Source organism: Chanos chanos, chromosome 4 (assembly GCF_902362185.1).
Source record: "Chanos chanos chromosome 4, fChaCha1.1, whole genome shotgun sequence".
NCBI classification, from domain to species: Eukaryota; Metazoa; Chordata; class Actinopteri; order Gonorynchiformes; family Chanidae; genus Chanos; species Chanos chanos.
Window position 1 is genome coordinate 24928361 of NC_044498.1, and position 23650 is coordinate 24952010.

Consider the following 23650-nt stretch of genomic DNA (forward strand, 5'->3'; position numbering starts at 1 on the left):
CATGTAGATTTCCAATGCATGAGAAGTGCTACAGTATTCCGACTGGAGAATAAGAACCTTGAAATGAGGGTTGTTTTTTTTAAGAGTAGTTTAAATGATTATATCACACAAACATTACAATCAAGCAGTGTTGTGTACTGTATTCAAATGAACAGACATCTACATGTTTTTCATGTTTTTCTACATAGTGCTACATACTGATCAATATCAACCAGATGGCATCTGACACACACTTTTGCAGAACCATTTCTGTTTATTTAAAAAAAAAAAAAAAAAAAAAAAAGGTGATAACAAAACATTTCTCTCTCTCTCTCTCACAAAAAAGAGGGCTGGGGAACAAATAACCCAAGTTTTTTTTTTTTTTTTTTAAATGCTGTCCATGTGGCAATCCCCTTTCCTGAACAGCATGCACACGCGCGTGCACACACACACACACACACACACACACACAGAAGGCGTTCTGTACAGACAGCAGTAAGGAGGCTGAGAAAATTGAGATGTCATCTGATGCTGGAGCTCTGCCGGGACAAGTAGTGGGCCATAGAGTGACTGACGGACCATACAACCACAGACACTCACACACCCGTGACTGACGGACCATACAACCACAGACACTCACACACCCGTGACTGACAGACCATACAACCACAGACACTCACACACCAGTGACTGACGGGCCATACAACCACAGACACTCACACACCAGTGACTGACAGACCATACAACCACAGATACTAACACACCCGTGACTGACAGACCATACAACCACAGACACTCACACACCAGTGACTGACAGACCATACAACCACAGACACTCACACACCCGTGACTGACAGACCATACAACCACAGACACTCACACACCCGTGACTGGCGGGCCATACAACCACAGACACTCTCATACCCGTGACTGACAGACCATACAACCACGGACACTCACACACCCGTGACTGACAGGAGCTGCTAACACTTCCTCTCAGAACAGAAGTCTGTCTTATCCATACTACTCATAAAATCTCACTGAGAATTTTTACACATTAAGACAAGCCTTTTCTGCCAATGGGAACAAACAAACAAATAACAACAAAATAAGTTATCTGCTGAGCCAACCACAGCCAATGAGCAATTTTGTGAAAAGTCCCATTTGGATAAGTCCTGTTGTTTGGATAAGTCCTTGAGTGGTGGTTTAATTGAGTTGTCTGATGATTCTGTTGATGTCCTCCGCTCTTGGTCCCGGTTCTCCGATCTCTTTCATCAGGCCGGCTCTGTCCCGTGAAGCGTGACGAGCCACAGACAGACGGAATGGTAACAGGAAGTGACTGGCCACACGGAAGTTCTTTCCCACAGAGTAGATCTCATGGATAAGGTCCTCCAGACAGATGATGCCATGTTTTCCTAAACAAATGTGTGTAAAGAAGGTATGTTATAATCATGATACACAACAAAATAGACCGAAATGAAAATATGATGCAGTAAAAAGATGAACCCATGTTTTCCGATTTTTTTTTTACAAAATTTGAAGCATTAAAAAGTTATTAATTAGAAGCAACTCAGTATGTATTAATCAGGATACACATAAAATACACCTAAATTAAAACATTAGCATTTATAATATGAAATCAGCTGTAAATGTGTAAATAAACATGTGGACTCAAATGAGCTTTGCTCAGTTATCCGGCTGATCACATTATAACTGCATTCCTTTCAAGAACTGAGTGAATACCTCTGAGAAAATGGGTACAGTTCTCACGTCACACTAAAAATTAGGCTTTTCTGAAGCAGACAGTGGACTACCCTACCACGCACAGAAGTTCTCCTCAGACCTTTACATGCATGCACTAATGCTGTGCTTTCCTCTGTCATTCAGAATACCTGTGTGGGACCCACTCTGCTGCACTCTTAAGACTAACTGTTACATAACATACCAAACCTCAAAGGAGGATTATGAACGCGTGGTTTCAAAAGAACAATGACTCAGGATAAACTGGCTCACAAAATTAGTTCAAGACCACCCCATCTAGCTCTGATCTCATTGGTGCTCAGAGGGTCCAGTAAAGTGGTTCTGAAGCTTTGATTTGTTAAAAGGGGTCTGGTGAAATGTAGCCATCACTGGAGTTGAGTGTTGAGGATCTCACGCCACAAAATTTCCAAATTTGATAATGCTTAAGTTAGGGACCAAGCTCTAAACTAAAATCTAGACAACACCTTCTACTATCCTGTAACATTAATTAGAGCAGTGTACAACAAGTCAAAAAAAGTATAGACCTTTACATAAACAAACATGATTTCTGTCCTTAGAGAAGACTGGACAACAGGGACGAAAGCAGGAGAGTCTTATACCATGCTGTAACCTAAAACTGAAATTCTGATGTGCGATACGAATTTTTGCGTTAACAGCCTGCCCTGTCCTCAGTATCACACACCACATGCTCAGGTCATACCCAGATGCTCTTCGATGAGTGTGTTGTCTGTGAGGGGAACCCTCTTCTTGCCAATTTTGGCCTGGCCTCTCTTCAGGATGAGCTCACGGACCGACTTCAGGTTGGGAAACCTGGGGATAGTCAAAGGGGGAAAAAAAATTGGTCTTCACTAAACTTGAAATAAAAATTGTGCACAATGTCAGGTCTCCTTGAACCAACATTTAAATAAGAACAAAAACATTAGAACAATGACAATTCACAGTAAAAGCCAATAAAATCATTTGTGAAGAGTCAAGAAACTTTGAGTGGAGCACAAGCGAACAGCCACTATGAAGACTCAACTGATCAAAATTCAACAACAGCTATGTTACGTTCCTATGTCGACCAACTTGACTGGGGGTTTTACAGGGGTGTAACGATTCACATATACGAATTGGAAATGCGGAACCCTGGTTTGAACTAAATGTACCGTGAACCGGTCGATGGCCCAATTCTAAAGTTACGAATCAGTTGACTGAAGCTTTGCTGCTAATTCTACTTTAGTATAAACTAAGCTGCTGCAGGAGACTCACTGATCTAACGTTAAGTCATGTTGCTTTCAAAATAATAACGACTGCTTCTCATCTGGTGATAAATCTGCACAGTATCTCATGCTCAAGAACAACATGTCCAACAACACAGACACAGTTTACAGTGCACCATCAAATCTATAATCTAAAGTTTGGAAGACATTTGGATTTTATAAGAAGGAAGGCAAATGAATGTCTACATTAAACAAATGATAAAAATGCATCAGATTGCATCGGATCACATCGCACCGAATCGAATTGCTGATCGTATCGGTGAATCGTTACACCCCTATTGATTTCATTACATTACTGTTGCTAAATGACTCAAGTCAACTCCTTGTGCATGCAGCCAAAGCCCAGGGCTGCATCATCCACATGGTTTTTAACTGCTTTACTTCACTCAGAAAAGCAGACTGAATTCACTGGGAGCTGTTAAAACCCTAACGATTACAGTCTCCTTTTTCAGGTTTTGAACATTTTTCAAACAGGAAGTAAACACTGTAAGATCTAGAGTTCTGACACATGGTAGAGGGAGACCTATGCAGAGACCAATCAAGATCTGTAGGACTTTTCAGTCACTAGGTGGCGCTGTTATAAAAATATTAGAGCAAACACCTGTACCTCCATCATAAAGTTTCATACTTTGCACAGTTCATCTTATATAGATGGCATCTGGAGAGCTTCTCATTTCCATAAACCACATATCCAGTAAGTGGCACGACATCTGTAATGCCTATGTTTAGTTAGGACATGTTAGTCTCCACTAGCAACTATGTGTCTTTTTTCTCCCCTAAAACTAAATGGGCTGCCTAAATCCAAACCTACAGAGCTATGAAATTTGATGGGTGTGTTGGACATTAAATTTTTATTGAACAGAGTTGGACTTTTAAGCCCTTAATTTATGAATCAATTGTCAGAGACAACAGTTCTTTTGTTTAAGATTTCTTAATCCTTAGCATGACTTTCCATCTTTTTTTAAAAAACAAAACCTACTTCTGAGAACTGGCCCTAGGTTGAAAGGTAAAACATCACTAGGATTTATACAATCTCCCCACTCCCATAAAAAAAACTGTGCTGTGTATACTCCATATGTGACAGTCAAGAGCTGTAGCTATAACACTCCTGACGGACAAAACTCTCATGAATATATTTGTAATCATCGCACATTTTGGTCTACACATTCGCTATGTGATTGCAAAGCAAACTGCGCTACAGCTTGTGGTGGCAAAGTCTGAAAAATGATTTATCGTAAATCTTGTACCAATACACAGTGGACTGCTCACTCACCCCCAAGCCACATATGGCTCAATGGTCTTCAGCATGTTCATGGACGTCTTACTGACGCGAATAAAGGTTCCGCTGAAGATCTTGCGTAGTCTGAACATGTGGATGACCCTCATGACCTTAGAGCTGACACCTTTGATCCTATGCACAAACAAATCAAATGTTTATATTCTCTTCATACTGACCTCAAACATAAACTTTCACAAACACATACAGCATATTACGTGTGGCAGACAAACCTTAAAAGAAAGGCTTAAACGGACCTGAGAAAAAAATTAATCCATGACAGTGATGTCATGGAGTACTTACATTTTAATACGAATGACAAAGACCAAGGAGTTTTTGGCCGGTGGAAGGGCAGGCTGAGGCCTGAGCGCCAGTCTTTTAAGACGGACCTCGTCACGATGTGCCCGCCTGCTATCCTTAAGGAACTCCTCCAAACGCTTAAACTTCAAAGGTTTGCCTTTTTGTACCTGTAATGGAAAGAATCAGCTATATACTCACATTTTCTTTGTTTTTGTTTGGGACTACAAACAAGTAAAAAAAAACGAACAGAACGGTTACCTTCCGTTTCTCTTGTAGTGCAAGCTTGGCCTGTGTGGCTTTGATAGCTTGATATGCTTTTCTTTTCTTCAAGAGGTTCTCAGGAACCAACTTGATAACCTTCTGGGGTCTAACAAAGCAACAAGGAAAAGATGAAGAAATGCGACTAAATGCCCAGGGCGGATACTAAGTTTTGTGAGAAAGACCGTAGGCTCTCTCTCCTTGGATACATTTTTCGGAAGCACTGAACTAAAGTTATAAAGCACAATGTTATCTTGAGAGTGTTAGACAACAACCCCGCCAGCCCATGCTCGGAAAAGACAGCTAATTACTATTTTAGCGTACTGACTCCCACAAAAATATTCTGCCCAGATGGTTTACTGCTTCTGGTATGAGCATGGTATTCAAATTGAGCATTTTTACTTCAGTTACTAAGAAGGATGGATCCTGATAAACATATCAATAATTCCAAATACGTACTCAGGGTCTGCCATCACGACTGCAAAGGACTATTAAGTCGCACGGAGATGACGTTATTTCAAAGGACGTATACAATTGCTTTACCGCCGCCTTCTGTACTGGAGTGCGTGAAGCAGGTCAGTTCAGGAACTCTACACTGCAAATAATCACACGATCATGAAACCAGTACATGATTTACTGATAATGATTTACTGCTGAAACAACACAGTTTCGTCGTTGTTTCAGCAGTTTAATCTTTCATAGCACGACTCACCTATATTTTGAAAAGCCAGGCAGCGAAAATTCTAGTTTAACGTTATTATTTTCTTCACAGGTGTCTCACATGGAATGATGGGATGATTAAAATCTTAAATGCCACATCATTAACAAATCATTATTGATAACTACTTGGTGCCACATGTGTGTTTTGTGCGTGTTTGTGTATATATATATATATTCGTATGTATAAACACACACACATTCTTTACTTTATTGTTACTGCAAAACAATATGACATCACAAGGATTCCAGCCACTCCCCTGAGAATATCTTCTGTGTAATAAGATGAATGACTTTTAATTCAAACTGACCACAGAAACAGCCCTGTACATGTGGTTATTAGCAAATGCATATCAGCTCTAAATGATTCTCTCTGTGAACATGTAAGATTTTTTAAACATTTATTCCTTGTGCAGTTGTTTTGAGTGGAAATTGAACTTCACTTCGAAAGACAAATCCCCACAAAAATCTCACTCAGAAACGTGATAGTTTATTCATTCGTCATCAGTTTTCCTCTTGAGATGGAGGATACATGTTAAACTTGAACATTGCTTTGGACAAGTGTCATATGCATGAAACCTACAAAAACGTGGATTTTCTGCAGGAGGCTTGAACATTTGTATGGAACTTGACAAATGTATGGACTCATTTTTTTCACATGCAGTGATAAAAACCCCAGTCTCTGTAGGGTGTAGGTTACATTTTTCTCTATTTATTCAATTTTGTTTTACTGTTTCAATAACTGTTTGCAATCTGATACCCCTTCCGAAGGTCTAACTCTATACTAAAGGGATCGCCGTCTGTGGCCTGTACGTTTTCTCTCAGGTATGTAATTACTGTAGTAAGAGAATAAAAAACTAAATAGTTTTCACCGGAGGCATGCATTACTCACGTTGATGCCCCTGTGCTTTCTAACGCGTGAACGCGCTCTTCATTTTACTGTACTAAGCCTCGTCATTGTACGTACGAGCCCGACGCCACAGTGGTGACATTAGAACTGTAAAAACTCTGCGAAGACCTGCGCACGTAGTATGGTGAGTATATCAGCAATAGTACTAAAATGTAGTGTCGATGAGAGTACGATCACATATAGTGCGCAGCTAGAACATGACGTGAACGCGGCCCCTGTTTGTTTGTGTGGAGGTTGAAAATGGCGGTGGGGAGAGATCAACGCGAGAATTAAAGAAACAAATATCAATCTGATTTAACTAAATGACAGCTCCAACGGGATTTTATGCGAAGTTTAAGTAGAATCTTTTTGTCGTATTCGTGGTTTTGCAAAGAAGAAGCGGTCGAGTCTCAATGAAAACAAACGAACGGGATTTGAATAGCTCTCGAAATTAGCTAGCTAACCTTATTAGCTAGTTTTCAACTGGATGATTTTACCAGCTTGTTTGTTAGCTAGTTAACAGCTCAGTAATTTCATTTTCTCTTGTCTACCACTCAAAACTGTTTCGCCAAACAGCAGTGCAACGACGCTCCACTGATTGTGCACTTACATTTTTATTATCAAAATCAGAGGTAGCTCGCGAGCTCACGACTTGTCAAATATTTGCATTTGACTGAATGCATAACTAATCGCTCCATCTGGTATAGCTACCTTGCAAAGCCATTGCATTCTAGCTTGTCAGCGTCAAGTCTTTCTTTAGTGCAAGGGGAGACGGCGAAAACAAAACCCAAACAGGTAAGCTACATATCCTCCTTATTATCCTTCAGTAAGATGTATATTGTAGGCGGAAGTTAAATAGTTCATCAGCAAACGAAATTTGTCAGCTAGCTAGCATATGGGTTGCTACACTCATGAGAACACGCTGCGGTCAGCATAGTCAGCTGGATAGCTAGCGAGCTAGGTACGCATGATTTGCTAATTTAGCGATCTTAGTATCAAGCTTGGCGTTTAAACTGAAATAAAGGTTCTGATTAACGTTTTATAAAATGGACAGGCGTGAGTTACGTTGCAGACAGCACGAAGATCATATTATAGTTATCCAGCAAAATGGTACCAATCCATAGTGTCTAGCCTTGACTCGTTTTCGCTCTCCAAAGTACACAGGACAGGGTATTCGCTTATTTGCTTCACCTGCTACGGCTAGCTTTGATGCGAGCTTGACCTAAATACTTAACGAATAACATACAAATATTATCGATGAATCTTAGGTTATATGGTCAATTCCGCACTGTGTGCAGGTCTTGACGTGAAACTAAGTGTTCAGGTAGTTATGCTTTTTCGTGTTGGGGGGCGACCTTAGTCTGTCAAGATTTGAAACTCAACTTTGTTTACGTTTTTGATGTTGCTGCTGTATTTTGAAGATGTCAGTTGTTGCAGAAATCGCCATAGTTACATATAATGTCACCACACGTGTAGAGATTTGAACAAGACGAGTGCTGTCGTTTTTCTGCTGTCGTTTAAATATGCACGTTTATGTGCGAACTCGTTTCAAAAGATGGAAGCTAACAGGAGCTCCACTCTCGTGCGGAGTTGGACTGTTTTGAAGCGACTTTGTTTGCGTGGTATTAATGTGTGCCATTAATACCTTAGGAATGGCTAAATTGAAAAGCTGATTATCTCTGTCAGCAGAACATCAATTGTTAATATATGTCGGGTCGTAAACAGTTTTGTGCATTAAGATTAACAGAAATTAACTGTAACTTTAACAAGGAGCGCATTTATACGCCCTTGGCAGAATATACGCAGTTGTACCTATGTTACATTGTTAAGTGTTAATGAGCCTTTTGGCATCTACAACAGCGTTTTAGATCCTTTGTGGTTTTATGAATACAGGCAAACAACAACCGGAATAACTCCGAAAAAGACCCGTGTCCATTTCCCTCCTCATTTTGTATATTTGTTTTCCTGGGAGTTCAACTACGTAACACAACACTGTTGACAAGTAGATAATTGTCAGATCTGTGCCTGTTCGCGGTTGTTCCCATGAACAATGTGTAGTAAGAATTCACGCTTCGTCTCCTGTTTTCAACACTGTAATGCAACAGTAAATTTAGCTTCACTTGTGCTTTAGTAAAAACAGTTCAGACAGCAGATTTATGATAGGGGTTTAAAATTTCTCTTAAGATTTTTTGTATGCTGACAGGCATCAACAAGTCTCTGATTGTGTCTTTTATAGTATGTTTAAAGTAACCGTGAAGGGTTTGTCCAAACGATTTCTGGTCGTAGACTTTTTTTTCTGAAAATATATCTTAAGCTGAATTTTTCTTAAATGATCTTTTGTTATGTTTTTAAGCGAAGCGTTCGCTTTAAGCACTTGAAATGTTGTAGTTATCGTAACTTCATCACATCAGCACTTCGCAAATATTTTGTATCTTGTGCTTTTTGACGGATTCTTTTCATGTGTGTATGTGGTTCATAGAAGCCTCAGATTTTCAGAGCTTTGTAGTGTCCAATAAAATGCAAGGAATGGGAAAAAAAACATTCTCATGATCAATGTATGATGTGACAAATACATAGATTACCCAATTTTTCATAAACGGAGAATGTAAGTCAACGCTACAGGCTGTAGTAAATGAGGCCCTACTGCAGAATGTTCTAGAACAGCAGTATTCAGCGAGAATTAGGGAGGTAAACAGCTGTATTTATGTTAAATTTAGATTGCTTCCGAAGCAAAAATGTATGTGCACCGTTTTAACAATAATAATATTTCAAAATACCAGAGATTGAACTCGGAGAATAGTTTGATTAATATTCTCGGATTTTTTAACCCTTTATAAAGAGAAGTAAGGACTTCGGGGTGGGGTCTAGCGAAGTCGTGATAATCGAATAGCATAGTTAAAAAGGGTTATGATAAATCTAAGATTGAAAAAGCACAGGTGAAGTATACATTTGTTTATCGAGCGAAGTATCGTCCTGTCTCGCGCCCCGGTAGTTGTTTTGAGCGGCACACTGCCGCAGCTCGGAAAGGGGCGCTCAGCTGTGCCTCCCCTAGCCGTCAGAGAGCTGACCTACATTCTCTTCTCCCTTGCAAAGAGCTTGTGCAGCAGACTGTGAGAATGTGTGGGGGTTGGGAGACAGCGCGAGAGCGAGGAAACGAACGAGTTACAGAGGAAAGAGAATGCGAGCCCACTCGAAGTCGGACGTCGCGCGCTGTCCCTGAGTAAGACTTGAGCCTTGGAGCCAGAGCTCAGTGGTCCCTTTCTTATTAGGCCACGTTACGACCGCAAAAGCTACACGTACAGTTTTTCAAGGTGCGGTGGAACACACCGTGCCTGACATGCACAGTGCAGCTGACTGTACACAATTATTTTGTGAAGACCAGGACAGTAAATGTTCATAAATGCAGCACCTGCTATCAGCTTTCCACTGCCTCGAGAGACACATCTACAAATTAGGAGGTGTTAGTGAAAGTACAGGATGTTGTGACATGCTCCGCGCGAAAGGAACATGAGTTTGCTCTCTACACACCTCACTCCCACTTCACTGTCAGGTCAACTTTGGTCTTGTGTGTTCAGATACAGAACAGATTCACAGCCTACAGTCCATGGATGTAGTGTAATCTGCAGAGTGTTTTGATCGACCTCATCAGAGTTGTTTTATAGCCTTTAAGTGTATGTTTATGGTGATTTTATCAAGAAATGTTGTTTGCACAACATACTTTTGTATGTTGTAAGATGATATATTGGTGTGGCCTGTGGCTGCAGTAGACCTGACACCATTTCTTTGTTTTTGTGGCCTCTGTTACCCTCATACTCAGTTCTTGTGGCCACTGTTACTGACCTGTCCTCTGGTTATGTAGGACTTAATGGTAAAGAGACGTGAGAATTGTGGATACTCCTGTAGATTAAACAGGGAGAGCACAGTGACAATTTATAACCATTCAGTTTATTTGTGTGTAAGTGACCTGTCATGTGATTAGGGAGCCCTGAATTAGAAGCCCTGTGTGGAAACACTATGGCTGACATAAGCTGTCATAAACATAGTGTGGCTGGCACTTTACTCAAAATGTCCGTTAGTGGTACCTCTGATGCGCTATTGCCCTAATAAAACTTGTGGTTTTATGCCAAAATACATAAATCAATGATGTTTCAACGATTACTGTGTGCGAGTGATAACGTTGATTGTACAATGGTTTATGTGATGATGATGATGATTAATGTAATAGTAATTATTATATATTGTGTATTTGGTTTTGCTATAATTACTGTGCATTACATGGAAGGAGTAGGGTGACAGATATTATGGAGAGTTACGTGACTTATGATTTTAAAAAAAAGTGTTGCAGTCTGCATGTTTGGTCCTTGGTTCATTGGATTTGATGAACTCCTCTAACAAACAGCAATTATGTGATTGATTATGATGTAATTACATAGTGTGCACTCCTTGTTGACACATTAGTGCTGACGAGACAATGTGTGATGCCTTCAGCAAACTGAGTGGCGTTTGTCTGTGGAACATGGTGATAAGGGTAAAAATCAACTCAATAAAAAACAATAGGCCTAATTGCATCAATTCAATGAGAGATTTCAAACAACATTGACAGTTCTCACTTATAGATTTTGGCATCAAAGTCAATTATTGTATTTATTTTTGAAATCATACGTAGTGTGTGTACATTTACTCGAAAACTACATCATGCTCCTGCATGGTAAATAAATGTTTGTTTTTTTCCCCCCTTTGTGCTGGAACTAACTGTAAAAATATAATTACCCATATACTCAGGACTGGAACTTTCACATGCTAGTTCTGAGTCATGACCTGGTTCAGACCTTAGTGAGGAGGCAGACTAACTGGCCATGATACCTGGTATCTTCAGTGTTACTGAGATTGAAAAACACAATGGCAGCCTCTTATTGACGTAATCCTAGTCTCTCAGCTCCGTTTCCTCCACCACCTCCTCCTCCTGCTGTTCTCTGGTCAGTCGTAGTACACCAACCAGATTCTCCTGATGGGTGACTGCACAACTGCACTTCCTCATAACAATGCATTTATTCACGTTATGCGTGAGATCGACAAATAAGGTCACACAAACAGTAATTACAGCTGACTCATTTACTATCTTTATGACCAGTTTAATCATCAGGTTGTGCTTGTCTAGGGTTTTTTTTTTTTTTTTTTTATAATGCTGTGAAAGAGAAAAAATGAATGTTGAGATGTATGCTCTCAGAATGCTTTCGGCTGTATCAGGAAGAGCCTGAGTTTGCTTGATGGTCCACACCGTTTTGAGTGTGTCAGTGTCTTTCTGCTGATGGTCCACACTGTCTTGAGTGTGTTAGTGTCTTTCTGTTGATGGTCCACACTGTCTTGAGTGTGTTAGTGTCTTTCTGCTGATGGTCCACACTGTCTTGAGTGTGTTAGTGTCTTTCTGTTGATGGTCCACACTGTCTTGAGTGTGTTAGTGTCTTTCTGCTGATGGTCCACACTGTCTTGAGTGTGTTGGTGTCTTTATGTTGATGGTCCACACTGTCTTGAGTGTGTTAGTGTCTTCCTGCTGATGGTCCACACTGTCTTGAGTGTGTTAGTGTCTTTCTGTTGATGGTCCACACTGTCTTGAGTGTGTTAGTGTCTTTCTGCTGATGGTCCACACTGTCTTGAGTGTGTTAGTGTCTTTCTGTTGATGGTCCACACTGTCTTGAGTGTGTTAGTGTCTTTCTGCTGATGGTCCACACTGTCTTGAGTGTGTTGGTGTCTTTATGTTGATGGTCCACACTGTCTTGAGTGTGTTAGTGTCTTCCTGCTGATGGTCCACACTGTCTTGAGTGTGTTAGTGTCTTTCTGTTGATGGTCCACACTGTCTTGAGTGTGTTAGTGCCTTTCTGCTGATGGTCCACACTGTCTTGAGTGTGTTAGTGTCTTTCTGTTGATGGTCCACACTGTCTTGAGTGTGTTAGTGTCTTTCTGCTGATGGTCCACACTGTCTTGAGTGTGTTGGTGTCTTTCTGTTGATGGTCCACACTGTCTTGAGTGTGTTAGTGTCTTCCTGCTGATGGTCCACACTGTCTTGAGTGTGTTAGTGTCTTTCTGTTGATGGTCCACACTGTCTTGAGTGTGTTAGTGTCTTTCTGTTGATGGTCCACACTGTCTTGAGTGTGTTAGTGTCTTTCTGTTGATGGTCCACACTGTCTTGAGTGTGTTAGTGTCTTTCTGTTGATGGTCCACACTGTCCACACTGTCTTGAACATGTTGGTGTCTCTCTGATGTAACATTTCAGATTACTGTCATGTTGGACTTTCTTGACAAAACCCAGGGTTTTTTTCCATTTAACATTGATAGTAAATCTAAAGATTTTGAGATTTGTCACTTGACTACACAGATTATGTTTATCTATGTTGATTAATATTTCCTATTGTATAAGTAAATGAGGGTGGATGAGTTTTTGTTTGAATGATCTCAGTGATTAAATTGAGTGTAATGCTGTACATTTTGGAGCAGCTATGACTGATAAAGAATGGGGTTCTTGAGTGAAACTCAAAACTCATCCTGAGAACCCCTGTGGACAATCAAGTCTTAGATATTTGTGTCTGTGACTGTGTTGAAACTAGTATTTGCTGTGTCAGTTCTGTGGGTTTGCGGGACGGCGAATCTGAGAAATGCTCAGTTTTACAGTGTGTTGAGTTACAGTGTGTGAACATGAGAGCCTTAATCCTCTTCTCCTTTGATTCTCCCACAGGTTGTCCTCAGCTGCTCGATTGCGCCTGCCTTCCCCACTGGGATGGCATTGCTTTCTGGGGAGGGCATGGCTTCATAGCCCCCTCACCCCGACAAACCACCAACTGTCTGTCTCTTGTCCCAGCCCCCCCCCCCCCCCCCCCCCCCCCCCCCCCTCACACATACACTCACACACTCTCACGCCCAGTACAGCGGACTCCCGCCACAGTGACCACCCTATGAGTGTCCTTCTGGAGCCCTAGATCAAGTAAGTGTGTTTTTACTGTCACTCTATTACTGCCATGTTCTGCTCCAGCTCTTACTGTAACGGAAAAGTCTCCTCTTTTACACGGCTGTCAGAAAACTCCTCATCCTGTTGTTTTCTTTCTGATTCCAGCTAAAGGAGAAAAATAGTGAGAATGCACTGATGTACTGAACAAAGACCAGGAGCCTCATATTTCATGCTGAGTGTGCAGTCACACTTCCTCTGTGTATTGTCTGTTGTGTATATAGGTGCAGGTTATCACTGTGTATGCATTGCATCCATAGGTGTATGTGAATAGAGTTCCGTAAATCATTCCTCAGCAGGGGCTGGGCGACATTTTGTTGTGTGTGATGTGCACAATGTTTTAGATGTTATTATTGAGTGAATGTGCAGTTGTGTTTTAGAGGAAATTTCCAGACTGAAAAAATGAGAAATTTGTGTCAGTCACACACCATGGTTTGGAACACAGGACAAAAGAATTAATGCTGTAAAGGTGTTTTCCACAACAGTGGGCGAATAGAGCTTAGATTTGTCACCTTCTACTTAATTCACGTGACTAGTAGCGAAAAGCACTGGGGGCTGTCTATTTCCTACTACTTCTATGAGAGCCACAGCCTTAGAAATGAATCTTTCTTTACCACTAGTAAGTTTTGTGTTCTCAGTTCAAAAACCACTTTGTAGGTAGTGTTGTGATCTTGCTGAGATAATAAAAGCAGCAGCAGCAGCGGCAGTAGCAGTGAACTGCCTGGTTTCCATCATGAACGATGGACTCTCACTGCTGCAAACCCCAGAGAATCCTCAGATGAACTCAGCAGCAGCGTGGTATGCAGTGTTTGTCTCTTTCTACGTAACACATATGCACTGATGAATTTGATTTAAATAATTGATGCAGGTCAGCCAAGCCGATGGTTTCTTAAGTCCGGTATCGCGTCTATTTCGGTTAACCTAGAAATATGAAACTCATGCAGAAGATGCTGTGAGCCTGTAAGTTGGCCAACACAGATTTTTTTTTTCTTTTAAGAGTAGATTCATCTCCACATCTATGCTTATAAAAAAAAAACACTAGACTGTGTTGCTCAGCTCCTCAGGGCTGAAGGCGGGAATGGCGGTGAAGGGAGCTTCGGGTGGTGCCGGGACGTCTTTGACCCTATACCTGGAGGCCACAGGTCTAATCCCATTCCCCAGTGTGTGTCGTGTTAATCAGGCCCACACCTCTGTGTCTCTTAAACCAAGGGGCCACGTCTCCCTCTAATGTAGACATACGTTCCCAGCCTTTCATTTGGAGTATGCAGTGATGCGTAGTGTGATGCGTTCCCCAAAGCAAGTGACAGGCAAGGGGAATTTTTCAGATATCTGTCACTTAGTGGATGTATAATGAAACACTTGGTCATCACAGGTGCCACCACACCTCACCCCCAACCCAGCCCAAGGGTCTCTGTCATGCTGTTTCCTTGAGAGCTTGTTATGTGTTATAATGCCTATATGACCACAAAACTATCTAATCTGTCTCTGTCTCTGTCTCTGGCAGTTCTTCTATCAGTGTTTAGGCAGATAGATGTATTCATTATCGAGGTAATCTCTTTGGCTAACTGGTGTTGTAGGATATGATAGAATCTATAATGACATCTGCAGTAACTACACCAGCTAACTCCTAAGTCTTTAGAATTGTTTCATTGGGGACTCTTTAATAGTGGAATTAGCCCATTCAGCTGAGCGTACTCTTTATTTTTTCATCTCAGTCTGATGCTTCAAACACGCGGACATTTTTTTTGTTGTTGTTTTGGCATACAGGTAGCAGTGATCTCCCAGAATAACCGTGGCTGTTTTGGGACCTAGTGTTCAGGTTGAGGAGGGTTACCGGTTACACTTTTGACCCGTGTGTTTTGGGTAATCAGACAGCTGCTCCATTACAAAACAAAGATGTAGTGGTGGTGCCGCAGTGAAAACAGAGGCAGCTTGAAGCCAAGTCAGGCTGAGTGGGCCGCCACTGAGTGAACAGATTGGTATGACATTAGTCTGGTTCTACCACTTTCCACATAGTCCTCAGCTCGCTCTGCAGCATGTTTTAAAAATAATGAATAAAATATGGTTTTAACAGCCCCTGGCCTGCTAACCTGGGAATGCAACAAGCAAAAGACTCGTAATTCATGGTATTGCAACTAACTAGGCAGTGGTTTTAGTTACAGTGCATACCAAAGCAGTCAAGCTCAGATGCCAGTTCAGTAAATTACAGTCACCAGCGATGGTAGATAAGTGGCTTTGAGTCTCTGAATGTTATGTTTGCCTGCCATTAGCATTGACTTTACTAGCATGTTAGATACTAGGTTTTTTTTATAGGTGGCATTTGGAGAGAGTCAAAATGATTTTCCAAAGTTAACATTTTATACATTGTATAATTTTGAAAATTACATTAGTCAGCTTTAAAACAGCCTCAGATATCAGTGGTGCTGAAATCTTTATCAGTACTGGTTCCGATCCAGATGCGTTTGACATGTCGGACAATCCAAGTTGCCTGGATACTGGCTCAACTGACTCTCCAGCTGTAGCGTTGAGGTGGGTCATCTGCATGAATTAATTAAAGGCCTTAAGTCCCTGTTCAATCTAATTTTAAGAGAGCCAATTATTTTAGCCAAATGATAATTCCACACACAGACAGGCTTCTGTTTTCTCCCAGGGCTGACGTTCTGCTGAGGCGGTGTGAGGCGACACTTGGGCACCTGCCTCGTTTTGGCATGCTTCATCGTTTGGGTTTCTCAGCTGCCACTCACTCACATATTGTCTTGGTAAAAAAAAAAAAAAAAACATGTTAAAATAGCTATGTAAATGCTGCAAGAGCAGAAAGTAAGCCTATTTATGCATTTAAACGCAGCTGTGTGGAGAGAGTTTAGTCATCAGTGCCATTTGTACATATTATCTCAGAGTCCCTAAATGGGAACAATAATTTGTTAACACAAAACGCAATTCCAGATCATGATCTAAGAGTCCCATTGTCAGGTAAGATTTGTGACCAGTTTAAATGTGTTATAGCGTATGGACATATAAAAACTGCAATATTTAATGAGCACTAAACTTCTGTACTGAGTCTTGAATTTACATTTGTCAAAGCATATCTATTAGTCTTAGACTGTGGAGCGGACAGCCAGAAACAATTTGGGAGAAGAATTTGATTTGAGACTCAGGACGCGGGTGTTTTAGACTTGTTATAAAACAGGAAGTGGATATACTTTACATATACAAACAGTGTTTGTTGTTTGCAAGTCATTGTTCACAAATGTGATTCTGAAATGAAATGTCTATATGCTACTTACTCAAAATTCAATTTGCACTGTAACCATAATCTCTTACTATAAACTTACCTTACCTGAATAGAGGTGCATGCTCGTTAGGAATGTGTTCAGTGTGTTCAGTTTTGTGTGTAGGGAGGTGCCAGCATTACACATCAAAGGGAGGATAGGCACCGGTTCTTAGTAGTCTGTTTGCCGTTGATGTGACGATGACTTACAGAGAACAGCCTGTTTATTTTTTTATCGGATAGATATATCAGTGTCCGTGAATGTTGTCTCTGTCAGGGCCCCTATGTTAGGTTCCTCCTGTCTTCATATGCATAATATGCTCGCCTCCCTCCCAAATTTGCTTCTTATCACTCTTGGAACCTGTGGTTTGGACAGACCACCTTAGGCTGGCAGTGGTCCTGGCCGCGCGGAGCCATGCTTTCATTTGACTGAGTGGTGACTGTTGTTGTTGTTGTGGCCTCGCGCGCTGACTGAGTCCCCCCCACAGTCCGGCAGCCTTGTTCGCTGGGGTCATTTCCTCCTCTTGGTAAACATCCTGAATCTGGGCGTAAACACTGAATGCCTCAAACAATATGTGCTGGAGATAGAGGGCGGGCACCCCCCCCCCTCCCCCGGGCTCCCAGGCCGCTTCGGTAGGTATGGACAGTCACGTAGGCCGTGACATTTCAACCAGCTGGGAGCCCTCCTGCCCAGTAAGAATCACACGGATATGTGCAGCCGTGCCCCAAACTCACAGCCTCTGCTGAGCTGTTCACCACCAAGTGCCAAGGTTATCTCCATGTGTGGCATTGCTGTTTGTAGGAAACAAACACATAATAAGGAGCTTGTGTGTGTTCAAATCCCGGGCAAGATCTGTCATAGGGTCTGTCAGCCAAACATGTAGTGATGAAACTGAATGAGGAAATGTGATTGTTCAGTAGGGTAAAATGGTTAAAGCACTTACTACTTAATAGGTTGAAATCTGGGGGCTTTTTTGACAGGGGCTGGATAATTAAGTGTGAAAAATGCATAATAGTGGCACATGTTTATGTACACAGCAACAGGGGGTAGAGAGAGAGATACGCACAAATTGGATTTGGCGTACACTGTTTGTCTGCCAAGACTATGGTCCATAGCCCAGTCCTGTATGGACATGAGATTGTGTCTATCCCATATTTTATTTATTTATTTATTTATTTATTTATTTATTCGCCCCCAACACGATTGTTTCTGCAATAGGAAGAGGCTGCTGCTGGAGCCATATTCTGCTATTTATTGTTGCATCATAAAAGAATGAATCATGACAGATGAATCTGTTCTGGCCACTGTTACTATGCAGAGTGCATATTTTCAGGGAGTACTGTATGTGTTTTCTGCCTTGGCCTATATTGCTAAGGGGGGGTTAGTTAGCAACAGTGACTGAGCGGCTTCTCATGGAACAGACCATCTGTGTGTGGAAGGCAGGGGAAGACTGTATATAGTTGAACATAGGTTTCATCTGCTTTGACACTTTTGCTCCTTTTTATCACTAACCTATGCCTTTAGGCTCCTCTGTCAGGGCATCTCCTGTTAGGTCCTCTTAGCCTGGAGTCATTATTCTTCACCTCTGCTTTTTGTCTGGCGTAGCCACAAGGCGGCATGTGTAAACAGTGCCTTCCACGCCCCCCCCCCCCCCCCCCCCCCCCCCCCCAGAGCGCAGTGGTCTGTCCCTCTCCCTCAGTGACATACGTTGCTGTTCTGTCTGTGTGTGAGCTGATTAGAGTAGCTTGGGCAACGTTCTGCGAGAAGGAGCTCTGTAGACTGTGAAATGGAGAGATACTTGGCCCGCGCTCGTGCTACCGGAGCGGTTAGTGCCGCCATCGTCAGCCTGAGCTCGTGGGCTACACCGTGACTCGACAGGCTGACGCTGTTTTAACTGGATCTGCTCGACTTCACAGGCCGCAGCTGAGCACAGCCTGAGGTGTGTGTATATATGTGTGTCTGAGAGAGAGAGAGAGACAGAGAGAGAAACCATCGTACCCATGTTTCTCCTTGAGACATATTGTTTACCTTTTAAGTGTGTGTGTGTGTGTGTGTGTGTGTGTATTAGATATGGGTTTGTGAGGCAACCAAGGACCTCCCCTGACTTTACTCTTGTTTGTTAGCTTAGCCACGGCACTTTTTGGGGATCAGACTCATATTGTGCAGTCAGAGTTTGACCCACTGGGATGTGTTTACAACTGAAAAGTGTTCCACTTCAGTGCCAACTCAGGGTGGGGTCAGATGGGGGTCATGCTATTTGTAGAGCACTTAAAACCAGTAGAAAAAATGTGAATAATGTTGTAAAAGTGTACAGTTGATGTCTGACCTGTTTTTTTTTTCTTCTTCCTTTCTTTTTCTCTGGCTGTTGTTTTTTCTGTGGTCAGGTTGTGTGTGTGCGTGTGCGTGCGTGCTCATGCTTTAAGTACGCCTGAGGCCTCAGAGGTCAGTCACATGTATGACATATTTGTCATCTGAATGCATAGGACTGGTGAGCTGTGAAGGCGTTTACACTCTTATCAGTGGTGTTGGAATGGGGAACTGCTGCCAAGAGCCTGCAGCTTTTTATGCCAGTGATTCTTCTTTTTTTTATTTTCCCTCTTTTTTTTGGGGGGGGGGGGGGGGGGGGGGGGGGGGGTCAGTGTATTTTGCATAATGGTGTGTGTCAAGAGAAACAGATATTTCGAAGAGTGAATTAATTCTCACCTAGCACCTGAGATAAAGTAGGAAATTTACGACAGATAAAATTAACATGATGGAAAGGACATGTGAGGCCGTCTATATATTTAGTGCTGTTTTCATTAAAGTTTTCTTGACAGGAGCATAAGGTAGAAGTCAAAACATTTCAAAGTGATTTTTTTTGTTTTCCAGGTGCAGTATATAGTGTGGATATCTGTGTCTGTGTGTGTGTGTGATTGTCAGAAACTGTGGTTCAGTGCAGAGGTGAATTGATCCATTTTTCCCCTTACTGTCTGTTCCAAAATACTTGTGTTGAGTTGGCCACGTTGGTCAGGTACACGAGAAATGCCAGGTGTGCAGTTGTAAACATGAGCAGGAGTTTCTGGCTTTGATTCATAGCACAGCATCAGATTTCATGCAAATCTCTTCCCCTTCAAAGTGGCATGGTGGTTTTCGTGATTTGCCCATTGTAGCCGGGCTGGGAGATAACCACAGCCCATGCGAACCAGATGCCGCTATGTCTTATCTTACTGTCGGCTTGCTTACAGGAAGAGAGATGTTCTGTGATGGTGTGGTAGCACCTTTAACCAACACAGAACAGAAGTCAATGTCACTCAAAGACTTAATCACATGTAGTACGAATGTCACTCAAAGGCTTAATCACATGTAGTATGAATGTCACTCAAAGGCTTAAGCACATGTAGTACGAATGTCACTCAAAGGCTTAATCACATGTAGTACGAATGTCACTCAAAGGCTTAATCACATGTAGTATGAATGTCACTCAAAGGCTTAATCACATGTAGTATGAATGTCACTCAAAGGCTTAATCACATGTAGTACGAATGTCACTCAAAGGCTTAATCACATGTAGTATGAATGTCACTCAAAGGCTTAAGCACATGTAGTGTGAATGTCACTCAAAGGCTTAATCACATGTAGTACGAATGTCACTCAAAGGCTTAAGCACATGTAGTACGAATGTCACTCAAAGGCTTAAGCACATGTAGTACGAATGTCACTCAAAGGCTTAATCACATGTAGTACGAATGTCACTCAAAGGCTTAAGCACATGTAGTGTGAATGCTCTGAGCCACAGCAGTGGTCAGTTCACAGTTGACGAATGCCCCCTATTTGTTTGTGATTATGCCAGGAAACATACTCTTCTCAGTATTTTTGACAATTCTCCTTAAAATCTCGTCAGCTGTGGCTTCACCACTGTTCTGTTAGTTAGTCCTCTTTTGTCATATTATGTGCCAAATTTATCTGCTTGTTTCCATAGAGTGCCAGTGTTTGAGTAACTGCTCCACCTCTTAACTTGCACTAGAAAGTTACTACTTTAAGGCAATTTCAATGCGCACTGTATTCTATTGAGGAACACGAAGGTGGACTTACATGGTGGAAACTGGATGCAATTTTTGTCGCCTGCAACTATGTTGCACCCGGATTGCACCGTGTGCTTTTTTCATCAGGAACTCGGTCGCAGCTTCGCTGTAGCTAGTTAAGAGCATTTCAAGTTCATGCAGCAAATTTCATGCACCCCCCCATCAGCATAGAGATGCTCTGATCACATGTAGCTTAACATATTGACACAGATTCACTGTTTATTACTGCAAAGTGGTCCTTATAACAGTTCATTAGCATTATTTAACTAGATCAGTTAATTTAGATTGGCTCTTCAGTGCATCAGTTGTCTACATCGAAAACTGGAGCACTATAAACATGCATGTCTGCGGTGCAGGAGGCTTACCATTGAACAAGCATGTGTACAGTGCGGGGGGCTTACCAGAAGACTTGTATGGAATCATTTTGATTGGGCTTTGAGCTTGATGTGAACTTCCTGTGAATTGCTGTGTGCAAAAATAAACTTGAATGAAATGACATCACACATGACTTGTTTCTGCAGCCAGCATTACTGGTGTATGGCATTACACCTTTAGTCCACATCTGTGAACGGTGACCTTGCTGCATTTCTGTAAATCCATGCGGAATGCCTCTGTTCTTAGTCTGGTTTTGGATAATGTTGTTGTTGTAATAAAAATACTTTGATGATCAGATAGTGCCCTTTGACCAGGCATGTCTCATGGCTGAGCCTCATGTAACAGGTTGTTGTCATGAACGGATCAGGCCGTACAGTGATTAGGTTGACCTGACATTGTGCACAGTCCATTCATGTTGTGTCACTGCAATAATAAACATACAGGCAGTGTACTGTAGCTACTGTCACACTCTTTATAGTGCAGGTAAAACTCCACCATCCACTAGATCAAGACACCGTGAACTTTTTTTAGGCTCTTATTACATATGTTTTAAATGTGCTGACTGAATTTTATTATTTTTTTTATTGATGCTGTTGTTGTGGATTGAACCCCTGTGCAAACTGTGATGACAGATTTGAACCTGACGTGGAATTTGTTTTGCAGTTTTTTTCTCCTGTTGACATGTTTGGCCTGCAGGCTGTAACTGTTAGGTGGGGTGACTGGGTGAGCCATGAGGTAAACAGAGCCCAGGAATGGGTCTAAAACTATCCAGTGGTACTGTGGCCCTTCTTTAAACGCTGACCTGGAAAGCCCACTCTTGCATTCCAGAACAATCTAACAACACACAGAGACACAGGGAGAAAGGAAACTTCTCAGAAGCTAAGATACCCTTATTACTCTAACAAGCACCTGAGGTGCTTTCCTGCTTTGCTTGGACTGGTTTACATTAGTTCTCATTTCTCAAAACAACAGTCTGATCCTTTCAGGAGAACATACTATCAAAGTCGAGATTATGAAATGAATGGGGAAAAAAATCAAGGAGTGCTTTTTGCTGGCAATTTTTGGCACAAATAAGACATTTTTTCATATCCACACCATCATTAAATTGGGTTTTTTTTTTTTTTTGGAGCTTCTCTAAATATTGCATACTGTTATTTTGGCCTGGTTATATACTTAGTTCACATCTGAAATCTCTCCTTTCAGCCCACAGATAGTTCTGACTTCAGACACATTTCTGATCCACTTTGAATCCCTGTGATGGCAGTCCACAGTTTGTGTAGCAACACTCAGATACTTTGTGATTTGTTCCCCAGAGTCAAGTCAGGTCTTAAGCAATGCATGTATGTACCGCGTGGACTATATAGAAAAGCCTGTGTTTGTGTGGTATCAGTACTCAGAGTCCAACTGTGACCTCATCCCTGTAAGATACAGTGAGGGATATATGGCATTTTTTATGGCGATGTAGGAGGCCGGTTGACTTTGACACTTTATCTGTCTTTGATTTGTTCGTGTTCCAGAGTTGATGCTTGTGCATATTTCTAAGGGCTTTGAAGTTTGAGGCGGCAAACCAGGACCAAGTGTAACTGAGTCAACTACTTAAGCCGAGGGTGAATCATTCACCAGCACTTCATGCTCTCAAGCAAATAGACCTCCCAGTTTACCCTGCTCACAAGTGGTATTATCAGTGATTTTAAACTCTTGAGGGTCCTTAAGACTAAAATGGACCTTCACACAGCCACAGAAACTCTTTCTTAGCATTCTTAGCCTCACTAAACTGCCTCCCTCAAAATGACAATCCTCACGTCTTTACAGTTTAAAAACCCCCACCTAATTTCTGGAGCTTTTGGCTGGTTTTGAGTTGAATGCACTAGCTGGAGACTCTGGAAATGGGAATGATGGGGATTAGGTGCTTGCTGGACGTCGGTAATTTTCGGCTCGCCCACAATGGCGGTTTGTTCAGGGCCCGCAGATCAAAGGCGAGCACGGCTGTGGAGCCAAGTAGCGGTCTGAGCAACTGTGGATAATGCAGGTGTCCCTGGCCTCTCTCTGGTTCTCTGTGCTGGGCTACCCCTCACACCAAACACTTCACCAGAGAAATGGACTAACCCTGGTGATCCAGAGAAATGGACTAACCCTGGTGATCCAGAGAAATGGACTAACCCTGGTGATCCAGACAGACACACAAGTGCCCCGATGAAGACTCTTCCACTTGGGCCCTTCATTCCAGCAGTGCTGACTGAATTAAGAGTGAACACACCTGCTTCCCCTAATTAAAAAAAAGAAAAGGGAAAAAAAAAAAAAAAAAAACAGAAGAGGGGGGATTAGTTCTTCATTTGAAGACAAGGTCGGAAAAGAGGCTCTCCTAGCACTTTTAATATATTTGAGTAGAGTAGATTGCATGGTGTCATCACCTTTTCTGTTTTCTTTATTAGTTGGGGCCTAACAAGGTGAACAAGGGACCTATGCCCTCATGTTACCCAGGCGACAGTGTATGAAGGCTGGACCT

At 41.9% G+C, this 23650-nt stretch overlaps 2 protein-coding genes across 2 annotated transcripts in view; one reads left to right on the forward strand and one right to left on the reverse strand.

The window, feature by feature from the left end:
• Positions 1-283: 283 nt before the first annotated feature.
• On the reverse strand, positions 284-5310 carry rpl7l1 (ribosomal protein L7-like 1). Its single transcript, XM_030771326.1, has 6 exons — positions 5296-5310; positions 4837-4945; positions 4582-4745; positions 4276-4413; positions 2441-2550; positions 284-1394 (listed from the first exon to the last, which is right to left on the reverse strand). The coding sequence occupies exons 1-6, from the start codon at positions 5307-5309 to the stop codon at positions 1186-1188; spliced, it is 744 nt and encodes a 247-aa protein (XP_030627186.1). The 5' UTR covers position 5310; the 3' UTR covers positions 284-1185.
• Positions 5311-13358: 8048 nt separating this feature from the next.
• Positions 13359-23650, forward strand: part of ncoa1 (nuclear receptor coactivator 1) — a 39722-nt gene continuing 29430 nt past the window's right edge. Inside the window, exon 1 of the mRNA XM_030772000.1 lies at positions 13359-13418. The gene's annotated coding sequence lies outside the window, so the exon portion shown is untranslated. The remainder of the gene's footprint in view (positions 13419-23650) is intronic.

What these genes read in the sequence shown, in the direction of transcription:
- rpl7l1 (XM_030771326.1), bottom strand. An exon ending in TTTGTCATTCGTATTAAAAT is followed by an intron (nt 4,414 to 4,581) that starts GTAAGTACTCCA and finishes GTTTGTGCATAG; the next exon opens with GATCAAAGGTGTCAGCTCTA. An exon ending in GAGCCATATGTGGCTTGGGG is followed by an intron (nt 2,551 to 4,275) that starts GTGAGTGAGCAG and finishes GACTATCCCCAG; the next exon opens with GTTTCCCAACCTGAAGTCGG.